Source organism: Epinephelus fuscoguttatus, linkage group LG12, assembly GCF_011397635.1.
Source record: "Epinephelus fuscoguttatus linkage group LG12, E.fuscoguttatus.final_Chr_v1".
Classification (NCBI taxonomy): domain Eukaryota; kingdom Metazoa; phylum Chordata; class Actinopteri; order Perciformes; family Serranidae; genus Epinephelus; species Epinephelus fuscoguttatus.
In genome coordinates this window covers 24682842-24709941 of record NC_064763.1, presented here as the reverse complement: position 1 = coordinate 24709941, position 27100 = coordinate 24682842, and the positions used below count along the sequence as shown (strand labels likewise).

General features: G+C 42.2%; 1 protein-coding gene across 6 annotated transcripts in view; it reads left to right on the top strand.

The window, feature by feature from the left end:
* LOC125897939 (spectrin beta chain, non-erythrocytic 1) overlaps positions 1-26775 on the top strand; it is a 54338-nt gene extending 27563 nt beyond the window's left edge. For 3 of the 6 annotated variants that reach the window (XM_049591447.1, XM_049591449.1, XM_049591448.1), the window contains 37 exons: positions 2757-2908; positions 3176-3349; positions 3635-3726; positions 3888-3968; positions 4975-5090; positions 5944-6056; positions 6171-6358; positions 6484-6601; positions 6841-6999; positions 7117-7419; positions 8812-8965; positions 9078-9472; positions 9572-9835; positions 9917-10128; positions 10605-10742; positions 10863-11082; positions 11252-11788; positions 12821-13023; positions 13113-13203; positions 13362-13508; positions 13682-13945; positions 14201-14425; positions 14550-14639; positions 14849-15127; positions 15217-15347; positions 15444-15648; positions 15753-16127; positions 16219-16463; positions 16572-16710; positions 17462-17546; positions 18317-18513; positions 18680-18804; positions 18892-18967; positions 21125-21303; positions 21761-21934; positions 22818-22860; positions 22978-26775. In XM_049591447.1, coding sequence (XP_049447404.1) covers positions 2757-2908; positions 3176-3349; positions 3635-3726; positions 3888-3968; positions 4975-5090; positions 5944-6056; positions 6171-6358; positions 6484-6601; positions 6841-6999; positions 7117-7419; positions 8812-8965; positions 9078-9472; positions 9572-9835; positions 9917-10128; positions 10605-10742; positions 10863-11082; positions 11252-11788; positions 12821-13023; positions 13113-13203; positions 13362-13508; positions 13682-13945; positions 14201-14425; positions 14550-14639; positions 14849-15127; positions 15217-15347; positions 15444-15648; positions 15753-16127; positions 16219-16463; positions 16572-16710; positions 17462-17546; positions 18317-18513; positions 18680-18804; positions 18892-18967; positions 21125-21303; positions 21761-21934; positions 22818-22860; positions 22978-23190 — 6902 coding nt within the window. In that variant the 3' untranslated portion in view covers positions 23191-26775. Of the gene's footprint in view, positions 1-2756; positions 2909-3175; positions 3350-3634; positions 3727-3887; positions 3969-4974; positions 5091-5943; positions 6057-6170; positions 6359-6483; positions 6602-6840; positions 7000-7116; positions 7420-8811; positions 8966-9077; positions 9473-9571; positions 9836-9916; positions 10129-10604; positions 10743-10862; positions 11083-11251; positions 11789-12820; positions 13024-13112; positions 13204-13361; positions 13509-13681; positions 13946-14200; positions 14426-14549; positions 14640-14848; positions 15128-15216; positions 15348-15443; positions 15649-15752; positions 16128-16218; positions 16464-16571; positions 16711-17461; positions 17547-18316; positions 18514-18679; positions 18805-18891; positions 18968-19984; positions 20063-21124; positions 21304-21760; positions 21935-22817; positions 22861-22977 lie in introns of all 6 variants that reach the window. The other 3 variants (XM_049591444.1, XM_049591446.1, XM_049591445.1) reach the window with 2 other exon arrangements.
* The last annotated feature ends 325 nt before the right edge of the window (positions 26776-27100 follow it).

Here is a 27100-nt window from a genome sequence, read left to right as displayed (position 1 = left end):
GCTGCTGTGTGTTTGGCATATGGGTTTATCTGCTATTGAACTCTTTGTCTGTGAAGCATGCACCCTTCCCAATTGTTACCAAGCCCTCAAGCAGGAAATAAGAGAGGTAGGACAGGGTGAGACAAAATCAGTTAATGATACTTTACTTTTTGAACACAATTCTCATGCTTCTTCTGCAGTCTAGATGCGGACATTATAAGAACCAGCTCTCTCCTACCACGTTCATGTGTTGTTCTGCTGCTCTCAGCTCCGGTGCAGAGCATGGACAGCCAAATTTAATACTGAATAATGGAATATATTCTGCTATAATTTCTTCTATTGCTGGTCAGTGCATTTTGGCAGACTGTTAGGAGAACAGCATCTGAAGCAAGGAAAGGCGATCCCAAGTGCTTTGGCATTTTATCACTGAGCTTGGATTACAACAAACGTGTTGTAGCAATGTTTTTTTTTGGGTTTGAGATTTTCATGTCAAGGCTGTGAGATGGCCACAAAATGCACTGAAATGTGAGTCGCAACAAGGAAATATGAGACATGATAGGTGTGGCGTTCTGCAGCACAGTGGTATTACACCACCCTGGTGCATACATATGCGTTCTTGTGAGTATGTTGCTGGAGCATTAACAAACAATAAGGAAACCTGCTCATTAAAATATCACTGTATAAGGCCACTAGAAGTCAAAATGTCCACAGGGTAATACTCGGATTACAGTGAGGAGAAACACAGAGGTCACAGCTGTAGGGGACTGAGTAGTTTAATCATGTTAATAAAATTACTGTGAAAGATTTTAGTGTTTGTTTCAGAAAATTAACAGCACATTGCTTTAGATTTGCTGTTAAAGCGTAACATTACAGGAAGCTGTTTGTGTTACTTATTTCAAAGGAGGACCTCTCTAGTAGAGCAGATACAGGGGAAGCACCTCAAGCTCGCAACAGGTCAAGCGTTATGTCCTGTCGTGTTACTCCACCCTAGAAGGCTTGTGTGAAATTTCAAAATCTGTTCTTTTTTTTTTGCTGACAGTTAGTAGAGTGGATATTTGCACAACGTGCTGTCTTTGGCCGCCTCACAGTGCTTAGTGTGGCTTATTATTCACTTATCAATTAAAGACTAAACACAGAGATGATTCAGTAATGCTTCCTGAGCCTTGAATAGCTTTCTGTTAGTTTATGATCACCGATTTGAGTCACTTTCAGTGACCAAAATATTTGTGGGCATCTTAATGATTTTTATTTATTAAATTCCACAAGAACCATCATTAATGTACTGATATTGTGATTTAATGTCATCGATATCTTTCAATATGTCTATACACTATTTCAACCTTCACAATCTGCCACTGATACAAGAACTGCCTGGATATCTGGACCTTGCCTTCAGGTTGAAGGTCTCACCTTTGAGTAGTGTTGCATTTAAATGTTACAGTAACTTGAAGTTGCAAGCCTCCCCTTCTGAATGACTAGGTTTTTTTTCTATTTAGAAAAATCAGCATGTATGTCTTTTAGAAATACAGTTTGTAGTGGGGCATTCTGTAATCACATACTGTCAAAGAAATCCTGTAGTCTTGGCTTTTACTTGAGTAGAACAGGACATTTGGCAGCATTTAGATACATGTTGCTGGGCTAATATTAGTAGTAGCAAGATAGTTACATAATAATAATGCTAAGAAGTGAACACGTGGTTGAATTGAGTGAGGAGAAAGATCAAGGGCAACACAGGAGAGTGTATATTTAAAGTAAGGAATCTTGTCCAGGTACCTGTCCCATTAATTACATTTCTACCGTTGTTGTTTTGATGCCACATAAGAAGCAAATTAGATGTAGCATTTGGGTTTATGCCATTACACCACAGTTCTTTGAAGTGTGTTGCAGAGAGAAGGTGTGGTGTCTTACACCATCAAAGATGATTTTATCATATGAAGCTATGTGCAACTAAGAGCTTTTCTCAGAGTGTGGATTTTTATGGTTTGGTTTGTTAAACTATCAAGTCTTTGCTATTTTTTATTGTTTCAAAGAGAGACATCCATCTTCAGCACCATTATATTTCATTTCATGCTGCTGCAAGTTGGCTTTGTTTTGTTTAACTCATTATTACAGTGCTGCTCCTCTGATCTATTTTCTGTCTGCTCCAGGGTTTTACTGTGTGGGCTTGTGTTAGGTGCAGTGCATTAAGTACAATGCTAGAATAGTGTTTTCAAAAGGCAGGAAGACCTTGTGTCCTAGAAATGAGGTCACCTTGTTAGGTGGCAGAGCAGGATTAGCTTCTTACTCCCCTGGTCCATATGTCTGAGCTGCTGTTACAGCTTAATTTATTGTGATTCTTTTTACTCCTGCTCCAATAAAGAAACCGCAAATGTCCTTGCCTTTATTTGCAATTCTGCATTGTCACTTTTCTCTTCTAAACTCACAACATACGAGGAATTAGCAATGCACACATGAGCAGAGCCATCAGTAAACTTTGGTCTGAGGAGTGAAAACCTCTCACTAAGCTGTCAATACAGGGATCCTCGAGACTTAATGGCATAGCTTATCTGTGAAATGAACTGCTCAGGACAAGGGCTTAAGTCCTTATGATTTACTGTCACCTGTCTGCTCTCAGGATCAAAGTTGTTGACTAAGTTGGTGTTTGTTAAGAGCAAAATTGATTCCTTGTAAATATGTATTTCCCTGACAGTAATGATATTGATGTCAGTCAGCGGAGAAGGTTATAATTTCAGTGTGATGTGACTTCAACCTCTCTCTCCCTGTTGTTTCCTTTGCAGATGAGCGTGAAGCAGTACAGAAGAAGACCTTCACCAAATGGGTAAACTCTCACTTAGGCCGAGTGACCTGTCGCATTGGTGACTTGTACACCGACCTGCGCGATGGCCGCATGCTCATCCGCCTTCTGGAAGTGCTCTCAGGAGAACAGCTGGTCAGTATCACACAGAAACCTGTCCTAACCGTGACCCAGGCCCTCAGCATGACCCCTACACTACAACACAAGTCAAGAGGAAGGAGAAATCATGCGCTCCATTCCTTGAAATCATGCACACCATTTCTCCTTTTTTTAGTGTGATCTACTTTTACTTGTTTCGCTCTTTCTACATGCCTGCACTCCTTTCCTCCTCATGTATGTTGTGATAACTTTTGTTTAATAATTTCAACATAGGCAACTTTCTTTTTCTCCTGCTCCCCACAGCCAAAGCCCACCAAGGGCCGCATGCGTATCCACTGCCTGGAGAATGTTGATAAAGCCCTGCAGTTCCTTAAGGAGCAAAAAGTCCATCTAGAAAACATGGGCTCACATGACATTGTGGATGGGAATCACCGTCTCACCTTGGGTCTCATTTGGACCATCATCCTCCGTTTCCAGGTAACATATAGAGTAGCTTCCTAGAGCTCTGCCCATTTGCCTCGAAACACAGCAGCCATGCTGCTTAACCTCTTCTAAAAAGAGGGTTTGTCTTTGGGACATCAGGTCTCTGCATGTAGCCTAGCCAGTCCTCAGGCAAAGTCACATAAATGGTAATAGAGGTGAATGCTGCTGTGATGTGATTTACAAGGTAGTTCTTCATTACAGTAATAATATTGCAAGTTCTAGGAATTGTGCAAAAATGATGTGAGCAGAGTTTTAACTGAATGAACGCTCTGCTGACAGATCCAGGACATCAGTGTGGAGACGGAGGACAACAAGGAGAAAAAATCAGCTAAAGATGCTCTGCTGCTTTGGTGCCAAATGAAAACTGCTGGGTGAGAAATGAGTGGGAGAGGAGAGATTGAGGGACAGCTTAATCCCACAGAATAAACACTGTGAAGATATATTTGAACATTTGTGGTTTTAGGGACGTGGTTACTGATGAATCTCGCTGTGTTGAGTTAATGATTAATGACTTCTGATCTGGCCTCTGCAGATACCCCAATGTCAACATCCACAACTTCACCACCAGCTGGAGAGATGGTCTGGCGTTCAATGCCATCGTGCACAAACACAGGTCATTGACTTCTTCCTGTACTTGATGTAATGTTCTACTATAAAACTGGTCTGTGTATTTGATTATAACAAGTTTTTTCTTCAGAGTGTGGGTTTCATATAATTATCCTGCAAATCAAAAAGGTGTCCGGTATCTTCACCCCCTCTTTTATCTTTCTTCGCCTAATGAGGAGCACCTGTCACAGTACCATCACACTTCTCAGGGGTGTGTTTATCCCGTTTTCTATTTAGGTCTCCTCCTACTCCTCCCATCCTTCAGACTGTCTGCAGTATGGTGAAAAGGATGAAAATAAAATAGGGAGCAAGATGACCTAGATCACAGAAATAATAACCCACTTATTTTCTATGAGAAGCCATGCTTGATAACTCACTTGCACACCCTGCTGTTCATTACGAGTGCCTAAGGTGATACTTGATACACGAATGCAAACATTGCTTTCATTAGAGTTACCGAACCATGGGATATTCATATAAACCATGACGCTGCCATTTACATGATCGGGCCCCTTTTCAAGCTGCAGAAAACACACTACAGCAAATTACAATATGCAAAGAGTTGTTTTTCATTTCCACTGTTAAAGTACCTGCATGATTAAGAACACTTTGTGGGCCATTGAACCTTAATGAGAAAATAGCTGTTTTTGTCCTCATTCTGATATTTTGGGATGCCAATTCATGCATATTGGTTGATAAATTGGCCCTCAAACCAATTTTACCTTCTCGTAATGCCTAAGTAAGCTAAAAATTAAAACATGGTTCAGGCAAGAATAGCAATAATAGGCAGAAGCAGTTTGCCTAATCCATACCTTAAAGTGGAGTGTTTATCGCACCCTGGTCTGTATATATAGACTTTCAGTGAAGTGGATTGCAAAATGTTTTTCTCTCTATACCTAACAAGAAGGTGATTCTATTTGTCTATATGTCACCCTGAATGATATTGTAATTGGGTTGCACCCTGCTCTGCAATCTGTACTTATTAAAACCATAATTGTTCCTGGCCTTTGCAGACCTGATGTGATTGACTTTGACAACCTGAAGAGGTCCAATGCTCACTACAATCTCCAGAATGCTTTCAATGTGGCTGAGAAGGAACTGGGGCTTACCAAGCTGCTGGACCCAGAAGGTGAGTGGATAAAGCCCATAGGCTGTATAAAATAACGGACATAGCTACTGTGACGTCACCCACTGGTTTGTGGACTCCCATTTTGAAGCCTCGAATTCGGCATTTTGGTCGTCACCATCTTGGTTTTTTGGAGCCAAAAGTGACCATATTTGGATGAGAGGGTGGAGCGAGGGGTGGATCTGAATCTCAGACTGGTGATGCTTTGCAGACAGCCTGTCACACAAAGTGACCTGCCTTAATTATGCATCACTTTAAGCCTTAATAAAATGTAAATGAGTAAGTTGTTTAAAAATTGCCCCATTGTGCAGTTGAATTGGGAAATTAGCCATACAGACCAAAACAATTGTTTGTATCAGGCTGTAAACATGTTTATTTCTGCTGTAAAGTTGGGCATTTTAACACGGGGGTCTTTGGTAATTGACTCATTTTGGGAGTCCGCCTCAAGTGGCCATTCACGGAACTGCAGTTTTTGTCATTTCACATTGGTTTAATTTTTCAGCACTGGAGGCTGCTGCTTGGTAAAGCCTCCACTAAAACGTAGCTGACACTGTCCTCTAAGGCACTAAACTGGTGCCTGTTGTCTGAAACAGATTATTGGCTGTGAGACTACGGAGGATTACTGGAATTAATTATAGCTGAGACAACACCACATCACATGTCAGCTACACTGACACCACAAAAAGCATGTCCAAAGATAGTAACAGTTTGACACCCATTAAACTCCTCATTAAGGCTGCTTTAACAGCCACAATTAACAGTCTTGCTTGTGCATGATGAAGTTTACAGTCAGTAGATTAAATAAAGGGTGAAGAGTTCATATGCAGATGGATCATGGTGTCTTTTTTTTCCCCAGATGTTAATGTTGATCAACCTGATGAAAAGTCCATCATCACCTATGTGGCGACCTACTACCATTACTTCTCCAAGATGAAGGCTCTGGCAGTGGAGGGCAAACGAATTGGCAAGGTTAGATGTGTATTTTAGTCTCTGTACATTCATGTGTGAGTAAACCAGTCAGTGCATGTACATTAAGTGTTTTTCCACCAGTTGGCTTGATTCACATATCCCTCTCGGTTGTAGGTACTGGACTATGCTATTGAGGCCGACCAGCTGATTGAGAAGTATGAGACCCTTGCCTCAGAGCTGCTGCAGTGGATTGAGCAGACCATAGGGACGCTCAATGATCGGCAGCTAGCTAACTCACTGAGTGCCGTACAGAATCAGCTCCAGGCTTTTAACTCCTACCGCACTGTGGAGAAACCCCCCAAGTGAGTAACGGAGAGCTGGGTTATTATAACCCACTGAATGACCCAATGCTTGTTATCCATCAGGATCCAAAGTGTGATGCCACGCTGTGCAGTATGTTAACCAGCGGTGGTGTCTGTCTCCACAGGTTTACAGAGAAAGGAAATTTGGAGGTTCTCCTCTTTACGATTCAGAGCAAGATGAGAGCAAACAATCAGAAAGTCTACATGCCAAGAGAGGGCAAGCTCATCTCTGACATCAATAAGGTATGGGCTGCTCAAGACCAAACAAGCAATGTTTTTGTTAATCTAGAAATGTGAAAGACGTGTTTAATCAATATGTTAAATAAGCAGCCTGTCACATGCTCTTTGGGAAATTGTCCACAGACCACAGAATTATCTACTATGCAAGTTAATGAAGTTTCACAAAAGTGGCCTCATCATGCATGCAGTATTGGTATCCTAGTTGCAGGATGTCACCGACCTCCTGTGTTTTCATGTGGCAGGCATGGGAGCGACTGGAAAAGGCAGAGCATGAGCGAGAGCTGGCACTAAGAAACGAGTTGATTCGCCAGGAGAAGCTGGAGATGCTCGCTGCCCGTTTTGACCGCAAAGCAGCTATGCGGGAGACTTGGCTGAGTGAGAACCAGAGGCTGGTGTCTCAGGTAGGAAAATAAAATTTAATAAATCAACAACAGGCACATGCGTGGCTACAGATGATGCATTCTTATTTCTGACTTGAATGCACTGAATAGTTTTACTCTGATTTCCTCTGTTATTAGGACAACTTTGGAACCGACTTGGGAGCAGTGGAAGCTGCAACCCGCAAACATGAAGCAATTGAGACAGACATTGGGGCATACTGGGAGCGTGTGGCTGCTGTGGAGGCTGTTGCCAAAGAGCTGGAGGCAGAGTCGTACCACGATGTGCGACGTATACTTGCACGAAGGGATAATGTGCTTCGACTCTGGGAATACCTGAAAGAGCTTCTAGCTGCACGCAGGGAGCGGCTGAATGCCCATCGTGACCTGCAGAGGCTGTTTGAGGAGATGCGCTACATCATGGACTGGATGGCAGACATGAAGGTATTTAACCACTCACCACAACGCATGCTTAAGGCTCGTCCACACCAGGAACGATAACTGTAAGGATAACTAACATAACAGGATAACAGTCATGAAATGATGATGTTCTGTAAACAGTGGCGCCAAGCATACATTGCCAATCCAGCTGTGACGCCCTGTTAATTTGGATGTATTTTGTTTGGCTGTCAGTGTGTCTATCGTTCATCAAATCACTCTGAAAGTGATCCCAGTGATATCATACGCCACTGTCATTGTTAAAGTTGTTGTGTAGACTCCTCCGTCCACTTTAGTCAAAATGATATTTAAAACTATTTTGTTACAGATACTCTTCTTGGTGTGTGCGGTACTTTACACTGTTTTAACTGTGCTCACTTTGTTTTAACTTGTTCTGAGCTGCTGCTTTCTGTTCCTACATTCTTTGTTTTTAATCAACAAAAAGGAATTTCCTAATCCTCTCAGTTAAGTTAGTTCACATATGTCCTTGGCAGCTTTAGTGTCTGTGCTTATCAGAGGACCATTAACAGCAGTAATAAGCTTTTTACTGGCCTAGCCTGAGATGTGTTGCCTGTCATTGCTGTCTTTCCTGAGGTTGGCTGAGGTAACTTTAGTCACTGCAAGTCTTTTTCTCCTTACATGGATAAATCCGGGTCTTTATTTTGGTGTCAATCATTCCTTTTAATGCACGAACACTGTATTAATATTATGTCTGTTTAAAAAGTAACATGTATGCCTCACTCTGCTACTCTGACGGCTTGGCCTCATCAGCCACCCACTACTTTTACACAAGTCTGGCACATTACATTTCTCAGTTGGGAGAATATGAACAGGTGTTTAAGTTCATGAGGGACAGCTGGGATGGAGATGTACATGTCTGTGTTTGTTTGTCTGGAGTGGAGTTGATTAGGACATTAATCCATGTCTTCTGTAATTTTCGGTGGTAACTGGAAACACGCTGTTAATGTTTTGGCGATTCAATCAGCCATTACCATATAATTAGGATGCTGTATGCAGTTTATTATCTGTTTTTTAATAGTGTTTGTCGCACAATGTCCTGTTTTCATTTAATAGTCTTCTGGTCTAATGGCTCAGATTAGAGGAATTTACTCTGCTTCGGCTTGAGTAAGGCTCTTGCTCCCCGTTTGTTCAGGTTAATGGTTTGAAGCTAACAGCTTGCTGAAATTGTGTTGTACGCCATTGGTCATTTAAAATATCACCAAGTGCAAGGCATAGCTCATAAAATGTCATGATTTAAAATGTATAAATACCTGTTTTGTTTAAAAATGTTGTCCACTCTTCACACATCCTGTTTGTGGACACACTACCCAACCCAGATTCCTACCTTGTGTATTTGCTGTTGCAAACCAAATATTCTACTGGACTGTTCTGTTTCAGGGCCGTCTACAGTCTCCTGACAGCGGCAAACATTTGCATGACGTGTTGGACCTACTGCAGAAACACACTCTGGTAGAGGCTGACATTTCAGCTCAGGCAGAGAGGATCAAGGCAGTGCAGGGAGCTGCACAGCGCTTCACCTCCTATGAACAGGGTGAGTCTTCAAATATGTTTATGTAATCTTTGTACAGATCATGCAGCTTTAGTCTCACCTATTTGTGCACAACATTTAAGTGCCTATGTATTCCTGCCTTTCTAATTGCCAGCCTACAAACCGTGTGAGCCGGGACTAGTTAGTGAGAAGGTTGACCTGCTGGGTCAGGCCTATGAGGAGCTTGGTCAGCTTGCTGGGAAACGCAGAGCACGCCTCGAGGACTCGCGCCGCCTGTGGCAGTTTCTATGGGATCTGGGAGAGGAAGCAGCCTGGATCAGAGAGCAGGAGCAGATCCTTGCCAGTGGAGACTGTGGTCGTGACCTCACTTCTGCCCTTCACCTGCTCAGCAAACATGAGGCCTTCAGGGATGAGATGGCAGCTCGTTACGGCCCCCTGAGTAATAGCATCGCTGCCGGAGAAGCTTTGGTTCAGGAGGGACACTTTGGAGCCCCAGAGGTCACAGAGAGGATTCAAGACATCCGTGCACAGTGGGCACATCTGGAGGAGGTTAGTGGTGATCATGATTATTTGTATTTGTACAGTATAATGCTATTCCCAATATTGCTTTATTGTTTTTGTAATTTTCTTGTTCTCCCTGCTTGCCAGACAACTAAGCTCAGAGAGCAGAGCCTTAAAGAAGCAGTGGCCCTGCACCAGTTTCAAACAGATGCCAATGACATGGAGGCATGGATCATGGAGACACTTAGACAGGTGTCCAGTACAGAGGTGGGCCATGACGAGTTCTCCACCCAAACTCTCGCTCGCAAACAGAGGGAGATAGATGAGGAGATCCAGAGTCACCGCCCCGGCATCGACTCCCTGCATGAGCAGGTCCAAGCACTGCCACAGGCCTATGTACATTTCCCTCAGGTATGTGTGCTGTAATTTCATACTTCTTCAGTGATGACATGCTGTTGGTAGTACTAAATTATTGTTTATGACTGACTGTAGGTGGATGGCCGCCTACCTGCTATTGAGCAGCGCTATGAAGAACTGGAGTCTCTGTCAGTGGCTCGGCGCCAGGCTCTGGAAGGGGCCCTGGCCCTCTACCGCATGTTCAGTGAAGCTGGTGCCTGCCAGCTCTGGGTGGAGGAGAAGGAGCAGTGGTTAGATAGCATGGAGATCCCAACCAAACTGGAGGACTTAGAGGTGGTGCAACAGAGGTTAGTCTGGAGAGACTGTCAATACAGAAGATTTAACTTAGGGGAAACATGATGACAGCTTAATTCCTATACCTTAAAAAGCCTTTTCAAATTGGAGACACTGAAGCTGCGACTTACACTTGTAAAATAACAATTAGAAATCCATTCAAATATGTGTGAGACCAGGTCTTTTAATAGTGAGGGATGTTCTTGGAATTCTTTCTAACTGGACAATTACATAACTTTGAACTCTGAAGTAATTTCATTTGTGAAATCAAACACATTAGTTCATTTTGATGAAATTCCACAGATGATTAAAACTGTTACAATATTTAGAAATATCCAGTACATCATTTTGTAGCTCTAATCTTGTTCTTAAAAGTATACAAAATGTTACTGCTCTCAGAGTTTTATTATCTATTGAAATATGTAGTCTAAATGAAAGTAGACTTTTCAGAATGAGTGAATTAATGCTGGTCTATTATTTATGACTGCAGATTTGAGACGCTGGAACCTGAGATGAACAACCTAGGCACTCGTGTCAATGATGTGAACCAGGTGGCCGAGCAGCTGCTGAGCTCCGACAACTGTAACAAAGACCAAATCCACCAGACACGAGACCAACTACACAACAGGTTAATGCTAACACATGATGCCTACTGAACCCCACTACTGTACACAAAAATATATTTGTAATCAATGAGTACTATAGTAAGCATTTTTAACCTAAATCTTACACTTGGCGTGATCCCTAGATGGAAGGAGTTCGAACAAATGGCTGGCCAAAAGAAACAAGCCCTGGAGTCGGCCCTCAACATCCAGAACTACCACTTGGAGTGTAATGAGATCCAAACTTGGATGAAGGAAAAGACCAAAGTGATTGAATCCACCCAGAGCCTGGGCAATGACCTGGCTGGTGTGATGGCACTGCAACGCAAACTCACTGGCATGGAGAGGGACCTGGAAGCCATTGAGGTATGGAGAGGTCACATGCAGTGACTTACTGGTGAGGGATGTAAACAGAACAGACTGTGTAACAGATAATGTAAAAATAAGCTAAATTGATCGTAGGATCATTTTGGGCTTCGTATTGCCATATCTTGTCATCATTTCTGCATTTAAATAATTTTTCATGTCCTTTCAGGGTAAACTGGATGACTTGAGAAATGAGGCTAAAAAGCTGGCCATGGAACATCCCGATCAGGCTGGAGAGATTCAAGGACGCCTGGCAGAGATTCAAGAGGTGTGGGAGGAGCTGAACGCCACCATGAAGCGACGTGAAGAGTCATTGGGTGAAGCCAGCAAGCTGCAGGGCTTCCTTAGGGATCTGGATGACTTCCAGTCGTGGCTGTCCCGCACCCAGACGGCTGTGGCCTCAGAGGACATTCCCACCTCTCTGCCTGAGGCTGAGAGTTTGCTCGCCCAGCACGAGAACATTAAGAATGAGGTGGATAACTATAAGGAGGACTACGAGAAGATGCGGGCGGTTGGTGAGGAGGTGACCCAAGGTCAGACGGATGCCCAACACATGTTCTTGGCCCAGAGGCTCCAGGCGCTGGACACTGGCTGGCATGAGCTGCGTCGCATGTGGGAGAACCGCCACAGTCTTCTGGCCCAAGCGTTTGACTTCCAGACTTTCTTGAGAGACGCGAAGCAGGCAGAGGCTTTCCTCAACAGCCAGGTACGGACAACATAGCCTGTGCCAGAGAGCAATGGCCTCAATGAAACAAAAATCATGTATCATTGTAAAGCCTATTTGGCACAGTCCACAGTCCACAGTCCAGCAGTCAGTGCCAAAGTCAGAGCCAAATATCTGTGTGTACCTGAAATACATAGATATACTGCATGATTTAAGTAGATGATTATGCCTTTAAGCAGAGCATGGGTTAAACTAAGTATGAGTTGGAAAGAAATCTAAATCAAATACAAATTTCTCAGCAGACCATCTGCCCTCTTGCACCTCCCATTTTCCTCAACATGACTAAGTTGCACTTGATTACAATACAAAGTCATCTAATCTGAATTAATTGAAATTGATTTTATTCAATCTTCAGATTTGCAATTTTGTGATGGTTTAACCGCTAAAATAATTTTCAAGCTTAGATTTGTCTTTGCTGAAACAAAACAACACTAAAACCAGTGTTGTTCCCACACTGGTTTTAGTGCAACACAAGTGTGTTGTTCTGATAATCAGAAATATGTTTACCCTCATGTTTAAACTCTGTTTACCCCATATTAGTCTCTATTGTGGTTGTGTGGGTGTTTGTGGTTTGTTTACGCTGGTGGCCAGTTCTGTGTTTTCACATGCTCTCAAATCAGAGCAACTGGGAGGAGAGATGTAAGCTGCACTATAAGTGGGCCATAAGCCTAGATCTGTGTGGTGTAGGCCACTATACTACAGTAGGTGATGTCATAAAATCGAAAGACCTACTGTCATAGTTCTAAGTGGCACAGAAAATTAATTGAGAATTTAAGGACTGGAACAACATAAGAATTTGAATTCAGAGACAGGAGTAGAAAAATTATATTTGTGGCTCGTTCTATTTTGAATTATTTACTATATCCCCAGATTGTAGTTGTTTTATAAGTCTTAATCTCAACCCATCACTTAGAGTACGCCAACAGGCTGCAAAAATCATGAAGAATCAATGGAATTAGATAATTACACATAAGAAATGTAACACAAAGTGACATTCCTTTCCCCTCTGTGTAGGAGTACGTGCTGTCCCACACAGAAATGCCCACCACTCTTCAGGGAGCAGAGGAGGCCATTAAGAAGCACGAGGATTTCCTCACCACCACAGAGGCCAGCGAGGAGAAGATAACTGGCGTGGTGGAGGCCGGACGGCGCCTCATTAATGACTGTAATGCAAACTCGGACAAGATCCAGGAAAAAGTTGATTCCATCCAGGAAAGGTTAGAGCTGACCCCCATTAATGTTTTTCTTTTTAATTTGTAGTTTGAAGGACAGAAGCTCATTTAGCCTTCTCGTTAATTTTCTCCAGGCATCTCAAAAATAAAGAGGCTGCAAATGAATTGCTGGCAAAGCTCAAGGATAACCGTGAACTGCAGCACTTCCTTCAAGATGGACAGGAGGTAAAATTATTTTTAAAATCAAATGAAATATTAGCAGAATATCTCAGTAAAGGGATAAATATGTGACAGTTAGTTAATCATAAGAAACAAATTATAGAATTTGTGTTTATCACTAGAGAAATAATGCTTGTTCCATAATGCTGTTCTCTTTTCTGTAGCTCACGTTGTGGATCAATGAGAAGATGCTGACAGCACAGGACATGTCTTATGATGAGGCCAGAAATCTTCACAGCAAGTGGCAGAAGCATCAGGCCTTCATGGCAGAGCTGGCCTCCAACAAAGACTGGCTCGACAAAATTGATAAGGTATGGCCATTTTTATATTAATCGTTGTTGAATTTAATGTTATCAATCAGTATTTAGACATCCATTTATCTGCCTGTTAATGGGTTGGCTGATCAATAAGGCTAGCTGGCATTTCATCATTAATTTATTCTGCCATCAATTCAAACATATTCTTGTTTCCTTGCCTCCAACAGGAGGGTCAGGCGCTGGTGGCCGAGAAGCCGGAGCTGAAACCTGTTGTTCAGCAGACCCTGGAGGACCTTCAGCGTCAGTGGGAGGAGCTGGAGGGCACCACCCGCACCAAGGCCCAGTGCTTGTTCGACGCTAACCGGGCAGAGCTCTTTACACAGAGCTGCTCTGCTCTGGATGTCTGGCTGAAAAACCTTGAGGGTCAGCTGCAGAGCGATGACTATGGCAAAGATTTGACTAGTGTCAACATCCTGCTCAAGAAGCACCAGGTATAGAGCACACTGTGCAAGCAAAACACAATCTATGGCATCTCTGCTGTCATGAAATACTGTTTATTTTACACAAAACGTGTACTGAGAAGATTTACTGTGATTGTAATCGTGCTGAAAAAGCTTCAGAATGTATTTTATAAATCCTGAACTTGCTGAGCTAAGTGCATGTGGTGGGACTGGCCAAAGCTGTTTAGGGGAGATTGCTAAATGTCATACCTCCGTGTCTAACATTTTTGTTCTGTCACTGTATAGATGCTGGAGCACCAGATGGAGGTCAGAGAGAAGGAGGTGCAGTCTCTCCAGTCTCAGGCTCTGGCCCTGTCCCAGGAGGAGGCTGGACTCACCGAGGTAGATGGTCAGCAAAGGCGTGTCACTGACAACTTCTCCAACCTTCAGGATCCTCTCAAACTAAGGAGACAGCGACTACTCGCCTCCAAAGAAGCACATCAATTCAACAGAGATCTGGAGGATGAAATTGTGAGTGGGATTACCTGACTGCTTGCATAAATAAAATATAGAAGTTTGGAGTAAGTAAGTGTTTTTATTGCATCCTTTTTCACCTGATACTCATGTCTTATTCATTCGTCTATTTTCCTCTCAGCTATGGGTGAAAGAGAGGATGCCTCTGGCGTCTTCCACAGACCATGGAAAAGACCTGCCCACTGTACAGCTGCTGAGTAAGAAGAACCAGGTACAGTGAAAAAAGAATCAATTTCCTGAAACGATCAATTACTACTTTGTTTTTAAATGTTGTAATGCAGGTTAATTAAAAGGAAGATAAAGGTGACTTACAATACACTCATTGGCATCTCTAAATTATTAAACACCTTCACTGAGCATACACCACAGGCAAATGTGAGGTGTGGAAAATACCAAACCCACCTTTTGTTTCTGAATCAGACATTGCAGAAGGAGATTCAGGGTCACCAGCCTCGCATCGATGACATCCTCAGACGAGGCAAGACTCAGAGCCAGTTAGATGGTGATAGGCAGTCTGTCCTGGAGGAGCGCCTCATTGAGCTGGAGGACCTCTGGGGCCAGCTGATAGCCGAGACTGACAAGCGCCATGCCCGTCTAATGGAAGCCAATCGCGCCCAGCAGTTCTATGCTGATGCAGCAGAGGCCGAGGCCTGGATGGGAGAACAAGAGTTACATATGATGTCAGAGGAAAAAGCCAAGGTAAGACGAGACAAAATAGGACGTAGAATTGCTCTTACACTTCTTTCTGTCTTGACAAAATGTGATAATCTCCTGTGTTTGTTTCCCAGGATGAGCAAAGCGCACTAGTAATGGTCAAGAAGCACCAGACCCTCGAACAGGCGCTTGAAGACTACGCCCAAACCATTCACCAACTAGCCAACAGCAGCCGCCTCATGGTCACTAGTGAACACCCAGAGAGGTGAGGGAGCACAAATAGATCCAAATGTTAAAGTAACATTAAGCTAACGTTAAGCTGCACACCCACAACCACTGATCTGTCTTTTTATTTACACAGCGAGAGAATCACCTTAAGGCAAGCCCAAGTCGACAAACTGTATGCAGGGTTGAAAGACCTCGCTGAGGAGCGTCGTGGGCGGCTTCAGGAGAGACTGCGGCTGACCCAGCTGAAGCGGGAGGTGGATGACCTGGAACAGTGGATTGCTGAGAGGGAGGTGGTTGCTGGCTCCCACGAACTAGGACAGGACTATGAACATGTCACAGTGAGTTTTTTTCTCTGTCACATACTTTGGAGACACTGATGCTCAGGTTAATTTAGCTGAATTAATTATGTTTCCCACATTTGCCCTGATTTTTCTTTCTACAGATGCTGAGGGACAAGTTCCGGGAGTTTGCTCGTGACACCAGCACCATCGGCCAAGAGCGTGTGGATGGTGTAAATGGGCTGGCAGATGACCTGATTGAGTCGGGTCATCCTGAGAACGCCAGTGTGGCTGAGTGGAAGGATGGGTTAAACGAGGCTTGGGCTGATCTGCTGGAGCTGATCGACACACGCACACAGATGTTGGCGGCCTCCTATGAGTTGCACCGCTTCCATCAGGATGCCATGGAGGTGCTTGGGCGTGTTAAGGAGAAGAGGGAGGGCCTGCCCTCTGACCTTGGCCGTGATTTGAACACTGTTCAACATCTACACAGACAGCACAACACTTTCGAAAATGACATCCAGGCCCTCAGTGGACAGGTCAGCTATCAGTTAATAAAGAGATCTCATGTGAGACTCAGGGAATGTGAATAGAAACCTGAATGTCCCTGCTTCATCTTTTACCCATTAGGTGAACCAGGTGCAAGATGATGCAGCACGGCTGCAGAAGGCTTATGCTGGGGAGAAAGCTGATGACATTCACAGGAGCGAACATGCTGTGACTTCTGCCTGGGAAGGCCTGCTTGAGGCTGGTCAGGCCCGCAGGCTCCTCCTGCTGGACACTGTGGAGAAGTTCCGCTTCTTCAACATGGTGCGAGACCTCATGCTCTGGATGGACGGTGTCAACCTGCAGATAGATGCACATGATAGCCCCAGGTGAATGTCATTTTATGCTTAACTTGCCAGTTACTGTCATAAATGCTGTTATAATCAGTGTGTCAAACATATTTAAATCTCACCTCTGTCTCCTCTCTGTTGTCCCAGGGATGTGTCCTCTGCAGGACTGGTCATTGCCAATCATCAGGACATCAAGTCAGAGATCGAGACAAGAGCAGACAGCTTTACTGCCTGTATTGAGATGGGAAATACTCTCATCAACAATAATCACTATGCAGCCGATGAGGTAATTTGCCATGGCTCACTTCCACTGTTATCTACAGTCATACTAATGCATATTTACAAGAATGAGGTCTGAGTCAAAGGGAATACACTTAATGACTCATGTGGGTTATTACTTAAAGGACCAGTGTGTGGAATGGTGGGACAGTTATTGGTAGAAATGACATGATATCCATAATTATGTTTTCATTAGTGTATAATCACCTGACAAGGTTCACTGTGTTTTTGTTGATAAGAAAGAGCTCTTAATATCTACAATTGCTCACATGTTTGTTTATCAGGAGTCCCGTCCTACTGTGCAGTGATTGTCTAGTACTTGTCACGTCAATTTGTGGAGGTGGAATGCTTTGCGGTCGGACGTGGTTAAAGATAGGGCAAAGAGGTCATAGTAAGGATTGGTACTAGCCAATCACAGCACAGTAGGGGAGAAAAAACATGGCATTTTGCACTTCCATGTTTCTATGGTAGCCCAGAACAAACACAATATTGGTGCTAGAGGCGTCCTTTCTTGATTTTGTTACCTGAAGCCACTTTAGGTTCTTGAGAGCCATTTTGCATGCTCTGATTTTCTCTGCCTCTTATTGGCCTACCCAGATATTTTTACCCTAACCCTAACCAATCCAAGGAAAAAACTAAAATTCTGCTTGGAAAAGGAGGCGTGAGTGACGGTGTATTTAACCCCTTGGCGCCACTACATTCTACACACTTGTCCTTTAATGTTCTTCTCTTCATCTGTCCTCTGCTTTGATTCCCAGATCCGGGAGAAACTGGCTCAACTGCAGGAAAAGAGAGACAAGATCAACAAAAAGTGGCAAGACAAGATGGACCATTTACAAATTGGTATGCATGCATAACATGTTATAGAGAATAGGGGCACATTGAGTCTAATAGTGCCATGGTAAAAGAGTTGTGAGTCATACTGCGGTGTGATTGGCAGAGGGTATGGGGTAAAGGTAGCAGATAAAGTACAAACAGATATGTCCAGGTTAAAGGTCTAAGAGACACAGATTCATTACTCCCTCTGAAATAGGATTGTTCAGAACTCAAAGTTATTATATCAGCCGCCTTTTTTGCTCTGTCTGCCTGCAGGTCATAGGTCATACACGTATTAGATGGGTGTTGATTGCAATATGGCAGAAGTAGAACCAGGACTAACGTTTTGGTTTGTTTGCATATGTTTTTATTTTTTATTTTGTGAGCCTTTTGCTGAGCAACCCTTCCCGCACCAATGAAGTGGTCTTACTCAAATCAGTGAAGCTTTTGTTTTTTGCCATGAAGCTACAGTTGGTCTGAAAGGGCCGTAATACGTCGACGTGATAGATAGGTAGGTGGGTCGGTAGGTAGATAGATCGATCAAACACAACAATTACAGACACTCAATAAATATAAATGTGCATAAATAAGAGAGTTAAGAACAAAGGATAAGAGCAATATGACAAGCGTAACAAAGGCTCAGTTCAGCTCTAATATGTGCTAGTAAGCATCTGACTCACTACTAATAGTTTCTGTTGCTGTTTATGCTATATTTATTAATGTCTCATTATTTGTTCACTCTCTGTCTTTTTGTTTCTCCCTCTTTATCTTTTGCTCTTCTTGTCTCTGCATCTCAGTGCTGGAGGTGTTGCAGTTTGGACGTGATGCCTATGTGGCAGAGTCTTGGTTGGCAGGGCAGGAACCTTTGGTGCGAGCAGCTGATCTGGGCTCAAATGTGGATGAGGTAGAGAGCCTAATTAAGCGCCACGAGGCCTTTGAGAAGCTTGCTGCAGCCTGGGAAGACCGCTTTTCGCTGCTAGAGAAACTCACTACAGTAAGTAGAGAGATGACTTACACATCAAAATAGCGTCTGGTGCAATAGATACAGGATATACAGGATGTACAGGATGTCCGCCTCTCATCTGTGAATGTAGGCATTGATTTTTCCTCACTCATGAGGTGTTAGGTTTAGATAAAACAACTGACTTCCCGTTTTTCAGCTTGAGGAGCAGGAGATCCAGAGGAGGCGAGAGGAAGAGGAGAGAGCGCGGCGACCCCCGACACCGCCCCCAGTAGAAGTGGCACCATCTGAGACAGAAAGTCAAGCACATGATTCTGCAGCCAGGTAAAATAAAGGGGAGTTATGGTGGAGCAGAACGGTGTTGGCGTACAGTATCAACAGACATTGATTTTTTTTTTCTTTTTAACACAGAACCAGTCTGGACCAGACCACACTCAATCAGTCTGTGTCAGTGAATGGAGTTCACAGCGACAATGACACATCTCAGGTGAGTGTTTTTTAAATGCAAATGCTTTGTGTGCTACAGGTTTCTGCTCTGTAATTTTTTACCAGGTTTCTAATGTCATTTTTTACCTTTGGGATCGAGCACATAATGTCCTGTAACGTCTTTTCCATGTTCCATGATTCATCTTCTACATTATGACATGGATTATATTCGCCCCCCCACTCAGTCTGTGTCAAAAAGTCAATTACAGAAAGATAAATGATGGTAACTTTGTACAGATGTTGCCATGAGATGTCCACATTTAATACTATCCCATTACTATGACAAATATAACCTTATGTTGCAAACTATGAATTTTATGAAAGTATATGAGTTGTAAAAGAAGTTCAAACCTGCGAGTATGTCATACATTTAATACATAATGTAAGTGTATGTGAGTGTGTGTCCCTGTCTCTGTCTGTTCTACTCCAATCAACAGTATTGTTTCAGTACAAACCTTGTCACATTATCATGTAATTTGCTATTGTCCAGTTGAAAGTAATATATGTATTTTTCTTATCAGAGAATGGCTATTAATTGTAAATTATGAAGTGTTTATTTAAGCAGAATTTTTTATTTTTTTTTAGGTATTTTTGATGATACTTGAAAAATAAGTTTGTATTGTGGAAGCACTTTTTCTGAAAAGAATCAGGCTTGCAAATGAAGAAACTTACCCACCACCTCAGGAACCCTGATGTGGGGTTTGGGATCTGGGTGGGACATACTTCATGCATGTTACACGATATAGTGAAAGTCCTTATTGGCAGATGCCGGAGGAGATGATGGTAGTCTACTCTAGCTGCTGGTTGAAAGCAGAAATAAATGTTAAGGTTTGCAGCAGAAACTACAGAGAATAATCAGTCAGAGAAAGGGAGCCATTTCTGTATACATTGATCATATGGTCACAGTTGTTGACAACTGTTGTTAGAAGCCAATCAAAATGGTGTCTGAGAAAAAGTTCTAGAAGTGTAAACAGTGTCTAAAACACTTCTTAACAATGTCTTGTTACGTTTTTATCAGCAGTCATTATCGCTATCGTTGTCAGTGGGAAAGAAATCAGAGCCTAAACGTGTGTGTAAGCCAAAGCAGCCGGAGCGTGTGAGTACCAAGCCGTGGTCAGCTGTGTAGCTCTCCCCTCGCCCCCGTCACAGCCTCCGCTCAGCTCCTGGTCAACTGCAGTGCCTCTTTTCTTCTGTTGAGAAGCCATCGCTCTCTGTCACAGATGCAAAACCATCGCTTTATTTATTCATGTTCCATCAATGAGTCCCATTGCTGTTTTAAAAGGCATGATGCAGATTCATGAACAGATTGTTGTCATGGATCAATCTGCTGTTGTATATGTGCTCATATTGACCAGGACAGGAGTGACTGTACGTGTGAAGCCCAGAGTTGTAAATGTGGTGGTAACTGTGGCTGTTCGCAGATGATTTATGTGTAGTTCGTTTTAGTCTTTACCTATATGTGTACACTTCCTGTGATGAGTGTGAAAGTCATTAATAGTCTTTCTAGAAAAAAGGTTTGTTGAGGAAATAGAAACACAACTACTGTCACAAACGAGTACTTTAAGTCTGTGGTTTCCGTATTTAAGATAAATTTGGTAAACGATTTTAGGCTTTTAGAGAGGTGACCTGTATTTGAGTTCATGTATGTTTTGTCTGTGTGTGTGTGTGTGTGTGTGTGTGTGTGTGTGTGTGTGTGTGTAGTAGTGTAGAATCATTTACTGTGGCTCAGTATATTACTGATACTTGACTGAAGAGGCAAAGATTATTTTAAGAATACCAGTAATGATATTTACATTGCAAATTTGTATCTGCCTCTGTTCCAAACAAATCTGGCAGCAGGTACATTTTGATTATTATTATTTTAACATTTTAACTATCCATGTTCAGTCCAGCATGCATGTTTCGCACATGTGCTGTTATTTTAATTGTATATCTCACCCGTATGAATGACTGTAATCGTCCTGTGTAATATCAGTGTACTGTGTGATAATGCGGACCCACGCTATGCTGTTACCTGAGGTAATCATACAGTGCCGTCAAAGCAAGCGTCATCATGGCTTTTCATGTATGGCTGTGAATGGCTGCTTTGCTGCTCACTGCTTCCATCCAGTCTCGTGTTTTTCCACCTCCTCATTCATGTTCTTGGTTTGAACCGCAGGGCTCAGAGTCTGAGTCGGTGAACGGACCAGGAAGGGACAGCGGGCTGGCATCGTCTCGCCTTGAGCCTTCTGCCACGTTACCGAGCAGGGGTGGAGCAGAGTCCGAGCCAGATACCATGGAGGGGATGCTCTGTCGAAAACAGGAGATGGAGTCCCACAGCAAAAAGGCAGCTACCAGGTGAATGTTGGTGTGGAGGGAGTTGGTCAAGTGCATTAAAGGGGACCTATTATGCTTGTCTGTATTTTGCTTGTATTTTACGTCTTATATAATGTTATAATGTTGGATGTTCGTATGTAGAAATAATTCCTGTGAGCATAAATCTCAGGCTTCAGACCATTCTGAACACTCTTGTTTCTTACAGTTTTGTCTACTCTAGCTATCTTCATCATAGTGTGCCAGATTTCTTTATATCATCATTGGCTTCAGGCATGCAACTGCAAGTGTTTACATTACGTAGCCTACAGTGCTACTTAAACCTACATGCTAACTTCAGAGCAACATGTAAACTCAGTTGCTTATGTTGTTAATTTGTCCCCAATTTTCAAAACATATTCTTGCTTGAAAATGTCTGGTTGTGTTAAAAAGCTCTTACTGGTGATTTTTCCACATCTTACTTATTTTTTTACTCCCACAGATCCTGGCAGAACGTGTACTGTGTCCTAAGAAAAGGAAGTCTCGGTTTCTATAAGGACGGCAAGAGCGCTAGCAACGGCATTCCATACCACGGAGAGGTACCCATAAGCCTTGGGGAGGCTGTGTGCGAGGTGGCTCACGACTATAAGAAGAGGAAATTTGTATTCAAGCTCAGGTAAGAATAAACTTGGTAACTAATGATGTCAGAAAAAGGGTTCCTGAGTCAGTACAATTGTCACGCTGTGGTCAAAATCACTGTGACCTTGCATTTGTGTCATTCTCCTATATGCAATATCTCAAGAAGGGTTTGAGGGAATTTCCTCAAATTTGACACAAACATTCACCCAGACTCAAGAATGAAAAGATTAGAAATTGGTTGTCAAAGGTCAAGGTCACTGTGACCTTGCATCTGTCTTATTCTTGTTACTATTTCAGAACACCTTAAAGGAATTTCTTCAAATCTGGCACAAACACCCACTTAGACTTAAAAATGAACTGAGTAGAATATGGTGGTTGAGGGTCAAAGGTTACTGTGACCCCACAAAACATGTTTTTGGCCATAACTCAAGAATTCATACGCTAATTGTGACAAAATTTCAAACAGATGTCTAATAGGATAAAATGATGAAGTGATGACATTTTATTTCCCAAAAGGTCAAAGGTCAACTTCACTGCAACATCAATGTTCTGCAAAAACACTTTTCTGGTCATGTCTGACTCAGCGTCATAACTCAGGAACAGAAGGGGAGACATTTGGTCAGATGCTAAATTGGTGACACTAAATTTAGTTGTCCACCTTGAGACTGTGCTGATTGTTGATCTTTTGTGCTGCCGTGTTGAAGATATGTGTGTGAAGCATCCATGTTTTCACGGACATGGTTGTAAACTAACTGCAACTTGACCGGTTTGTGGAGAAATACAACCGTGAGGCGGTAGTTCTAGTTTATTTTATTTTAAAGTGAGAGGCTGTAATAAAATACCAAGAAGATGGTGAAATAGTGAGATGTATTATTTTATAGCTTATATCTGACTAATGGTCTTCAACATTGTGTCTGCAGGCTAGGAGATGGAAAAGAGTATCTGTTTCAAGCAAAGGATGAGGTGAGATGTGAACAGAATCACTCTACTAAAACACATAATTGAATACAAATTATATTTGTGTCCTGTGACTCTCCTTCACAACGGTTAAGTATAATAAATATTTTTGGCTGTTTAAAGGCGGAGATGAGCTCCTGGATCCGTTCCATCCACAATTCCATTCCAGCAGGATCAGGAGACTCGCCAGTAGGTCCGCGGGCCCTCAGCCGCGCCATGACGATGCCTCCCATCTCCCCCAGCTCAGGTGAAGCCGGAGGCGTTACCATGCGCAACAAGGAAGGGAAAGAGAAGGATCGTGAGAAGAGGTTCAGCTTCTTTGGCAAGAAAAAATAGAACTCTCGTTTAAATCGATGGAAATACATTTGTCAAAATTTCAACAGACTGAAGCAGGCAGAAAGCAAAGTACAAACCGGTCACACAAACACACTGCTCTCAGTGCAGGCCCCAAGGAATTTGTCGACGGCTACTGTATGTGGCTTACAGAGAACTTTGTTTCTTTTCTTTCTCTCTGATTCTCTCCCTCGCCAGTTTTATCTGTCATTTTCTTTTACGTTCACTCAATTCATAATTCACATTCAGCTGCACCCAACAATGAAAGCCCTCATCCAATTTCAGCCGACCAGCTGAGCTTATTAGTCTGAGTCAGTAACAGGTGTGGTTGGCATTAGCAAGGATTCAGGCCCAGTTCAGTTCCAACCCACCAACACGGCTCTCACTCAACATAAATTCTTCCTCTTCCCTGAGTCTCGACTAGCTGAGCCGCTTTGATGCCGTGTCGCTAGTTAAACAATGGATGGAGGCTTTCCACTGTGGTGCACCCTGATTTTATTTCTCCACTTTAAAGCGCTCTCTCTTTGGGAAGGATCACATCAGTCTCTTTTTCTGTTCTTGGTATTGATGTTATTAACCTGACCGATATTATTGCTATTATTATTATTATTATTATTATTTATCTTTTGCTATTGCTGGTTTGAGAAAACAAACTAATTAATTTGCCAGTAGATAATCTTGATTCATGTTGTGGAGAGAAACAAATTTGGTTCTAGTGGAGAATGTTGGGCTTGCCCTTTGTATGTATTATTTTGTTTATTTTAGGAATGACAGTTGATGAGGTGTTTTTGAGAAAAAAAAAATAAAGCTCATTAAATTTTAGCAGTGTGCAGTAAGTGATCACAAGTTTCATTGGGAAAATGATATATATATATATATTTAATAAGTGGTTTTATTTTTTATTTTGTCTCTAATTTTGCCTGTATTTGATTATTTCTTTCGAGTGATCTTTTCTGCTTGATTTTCAATTTTTTTTTTTTTCTGTACAAAGCAGAGAAGATTAGTTTTCTAGTGTGTGTGTGTGTGTGTGTGTGTGTGTGTGTGTGCGTGCGTGCGTGCGCGTGTGTGTGTGTGTGTGTGTGTGAATTGTGGTGCTGTGGATTTTGCACGTTTATGTTATACCTGATCAAACGTGGCCAGATGAATGCTGTTTTTCGGTCCGCAGACGAAAATCAGACACAAACACGAAATAACAATATCACCGGAATGATTTCATAAAATTAGCTTTTTCTTTGCTTCTGGTTTTTATTTTATGTAAGCTGACATTACCAATGAAGTTCCTCCAGACCAGACGCTTTCATTATTTCTGTTCAAGTCTTCTAATATCTATTTCCGTTCTCTCTCTCTCTATCTGCTGGTGTGAAGGCACGGGGGCGGTTTGTAGATAAAAAGCTGAAGCACATTTTCCGTGGCAGACCGCGAGGATGCGAGCAGGACAGATGGACAGCTGACAGGTCTCATTACAGGTGAAGTGAGGGGTGTGCAAGTGATATCAGACAGGCAGTGAAGAATGCACTTCATATGCTACCTGACAGAGAGAGGTGTACTGAGCCTTACTTGAACCCACTCCAGATACACTGAACCCCTTTTTACAACCCCGCCCTCCATTCGAACAGTCTTAACGAAAGTTTTTGTAGTACGAAGATGAGAATGTTAAAAATGTGCCCTGTGGCAATGATCTAATGTATGTCAGTGGATTATATATGCAGGTACAATATGAATTAACAGCAACGACAGAAAGCTCTGCCCACTAGTGGTGGCAGGGAGGGAGAAGTCCCAAATTGTCTCTTAGACGAGCTTTGCTCTCTTGCATATGTGGCATGACTTCATGTAGGTTTATACTTGTATGTGTCTCCATCATTGCCATCTATTCTCTTCTGTGTCGATGTACTCTGGAAAAGATCACCTCATATGCAGGGTTGGAGAGCAACTATGTAATTGGCATTTCTAAATCAAGATAATGGCAATCCAATATGTAAAAAAAAGAGATAGGTGTTTATTAGTTTCCTCGAATATGCTACATGTTTGAGATGATAAAAGCATTTCTAGTATCTTGTGAGACTGTAGGCAGTAGTGCAATCTTATATAAATTGGTCGTTAGCTGTTATTATAGTCAGTCACTTAAATCCAAGCGTTAATTTGCCTTTTCTAACTGCCAAAATGCAACAGGAAGTTACTGGATAACAATTCTGAATTCAAGAGTTTTATGGATCATTTTAAGTAGGTTGCAAGCGAGTAATTATTTCTGATTTATTACACTCTGAAAAGTAACTCTTTTAAAGCTGGTAATTGCCTGGATGTGTACACCATGCCTTTGAAAAAGGCAAACTGTTGCGATAACACAAACAGCTGGAAGTTTAACAAGCTGGCCTTATTTTCCAGTCCCGAATGAATGTCGAATGCTCAAATGAAAGACCCCAGAGAAGTATCCTAACATCCACTTTGAGACTATTAAACAGTGACAGCACCTGGTTCAAACTTTATCAATCTGACTGCCTTGTCTCTGTCAGTGGGATTTGTATCAGTTAAGTAGCCTTAGACTTAGCTATGATCTAGGAGAGTCAATATGGTCATTGCATACATAAGTGAGCCGACGCAGTTAGCGTACATTGTGCACAATTTCGAATGGAGGAGTCATTCTTCCCCGGTGGATGAGCTGTTTTAAGTGCTACCTTCTCTCTGCTCTGGACATCAGACACAGCATCCAGTTGATGTTAGGGACTTAAAGGTCAAACAGTGTATTTTCTTATCAGCTCATTTGAATGTGAATGATTCAAATTAGTTTGGCCAAATTGGTCATGTGAAGCAAAAATATTTCTCATACTTGACATACTGTACACGAGCTCTCTCTCTCTCTCTATCTCTTTCACACGCGCTCACACGTTAATACCGTACTGTATACTCAATGCAGAATGACCCTGGCAACCCAGTTTTGTAGAAACGTCCTCAGCTGGCTGCGATTCAATGTTGCATCCTTTTAAAAATAGCATCGTGCTACTGGTGAGCTTTGACCAGGACATGAAAAGTAATGTATTCTTGATGTCAAAGAGATGAGTTTTTGGTAATGAGAGTACTTGTAACAATGGAGTACTTAATGAAGAAGAAAAAAATAAACTTTTACTTGTTAAGTATTAGATATGGGTGAAAACAGACTGGTGACAATTTGAGCTTCCTTTTTTTAGAAGAAGGCAGGATATTTGCTGTCTAGTGGGAGCTTGTATTTTTTCATCCAGTGGTCTGTCTTGCAGCATTTGATAAGCCTGTCCTCCTACCTTCATTTCTCATTACTTTTGACGAATGTCTGTTCCTTCCTCTGTAATTCAGAGTTGTTAATACCACTACTATTATTAATTGCTATTATTATCATTATTGCTACTGTTGTTACTATTACTACTACTGTTACTAATGCAACTTATTGCAAAAATTATAACTGCTGTCCATTTTCAGGTACGTGTCTGTAATACCAGACCCTTCCACACGATGTCAGTGTGCTGTGGAGCATTTTCATTACAAAATCGAAAATAATGTTTGTTGACTTGTGTATCTACATCTAATATTAGGAATAATAAAACATGGTTTAATCAAAAATCATGATAGTGTTTGGGGGTTTATTTATGATTAAATAAAAGCTACGGATTGCTCCAGCTTTTATTCTAGTAGGTGCATCAGATAGAGTATAATGGCTATTTGAATTATAGTCAGCTGACAAACTCATATTCATATCTCAGCTATGGTATAACTTAAATTAAAAGCTTAGTCCCAATTAAACGCCCAATCTCTTTTACTAGCCCGGTGTGGCTACACATTTTGACAAATAAAGGCCTGTCTCAATTACAGGCCTGGTCTGATTGCCAAGCAGTTCATTGTAAAGAAGTTCTCTGGATGTTTAAAACCAGGTTGTCGACTGCCTACC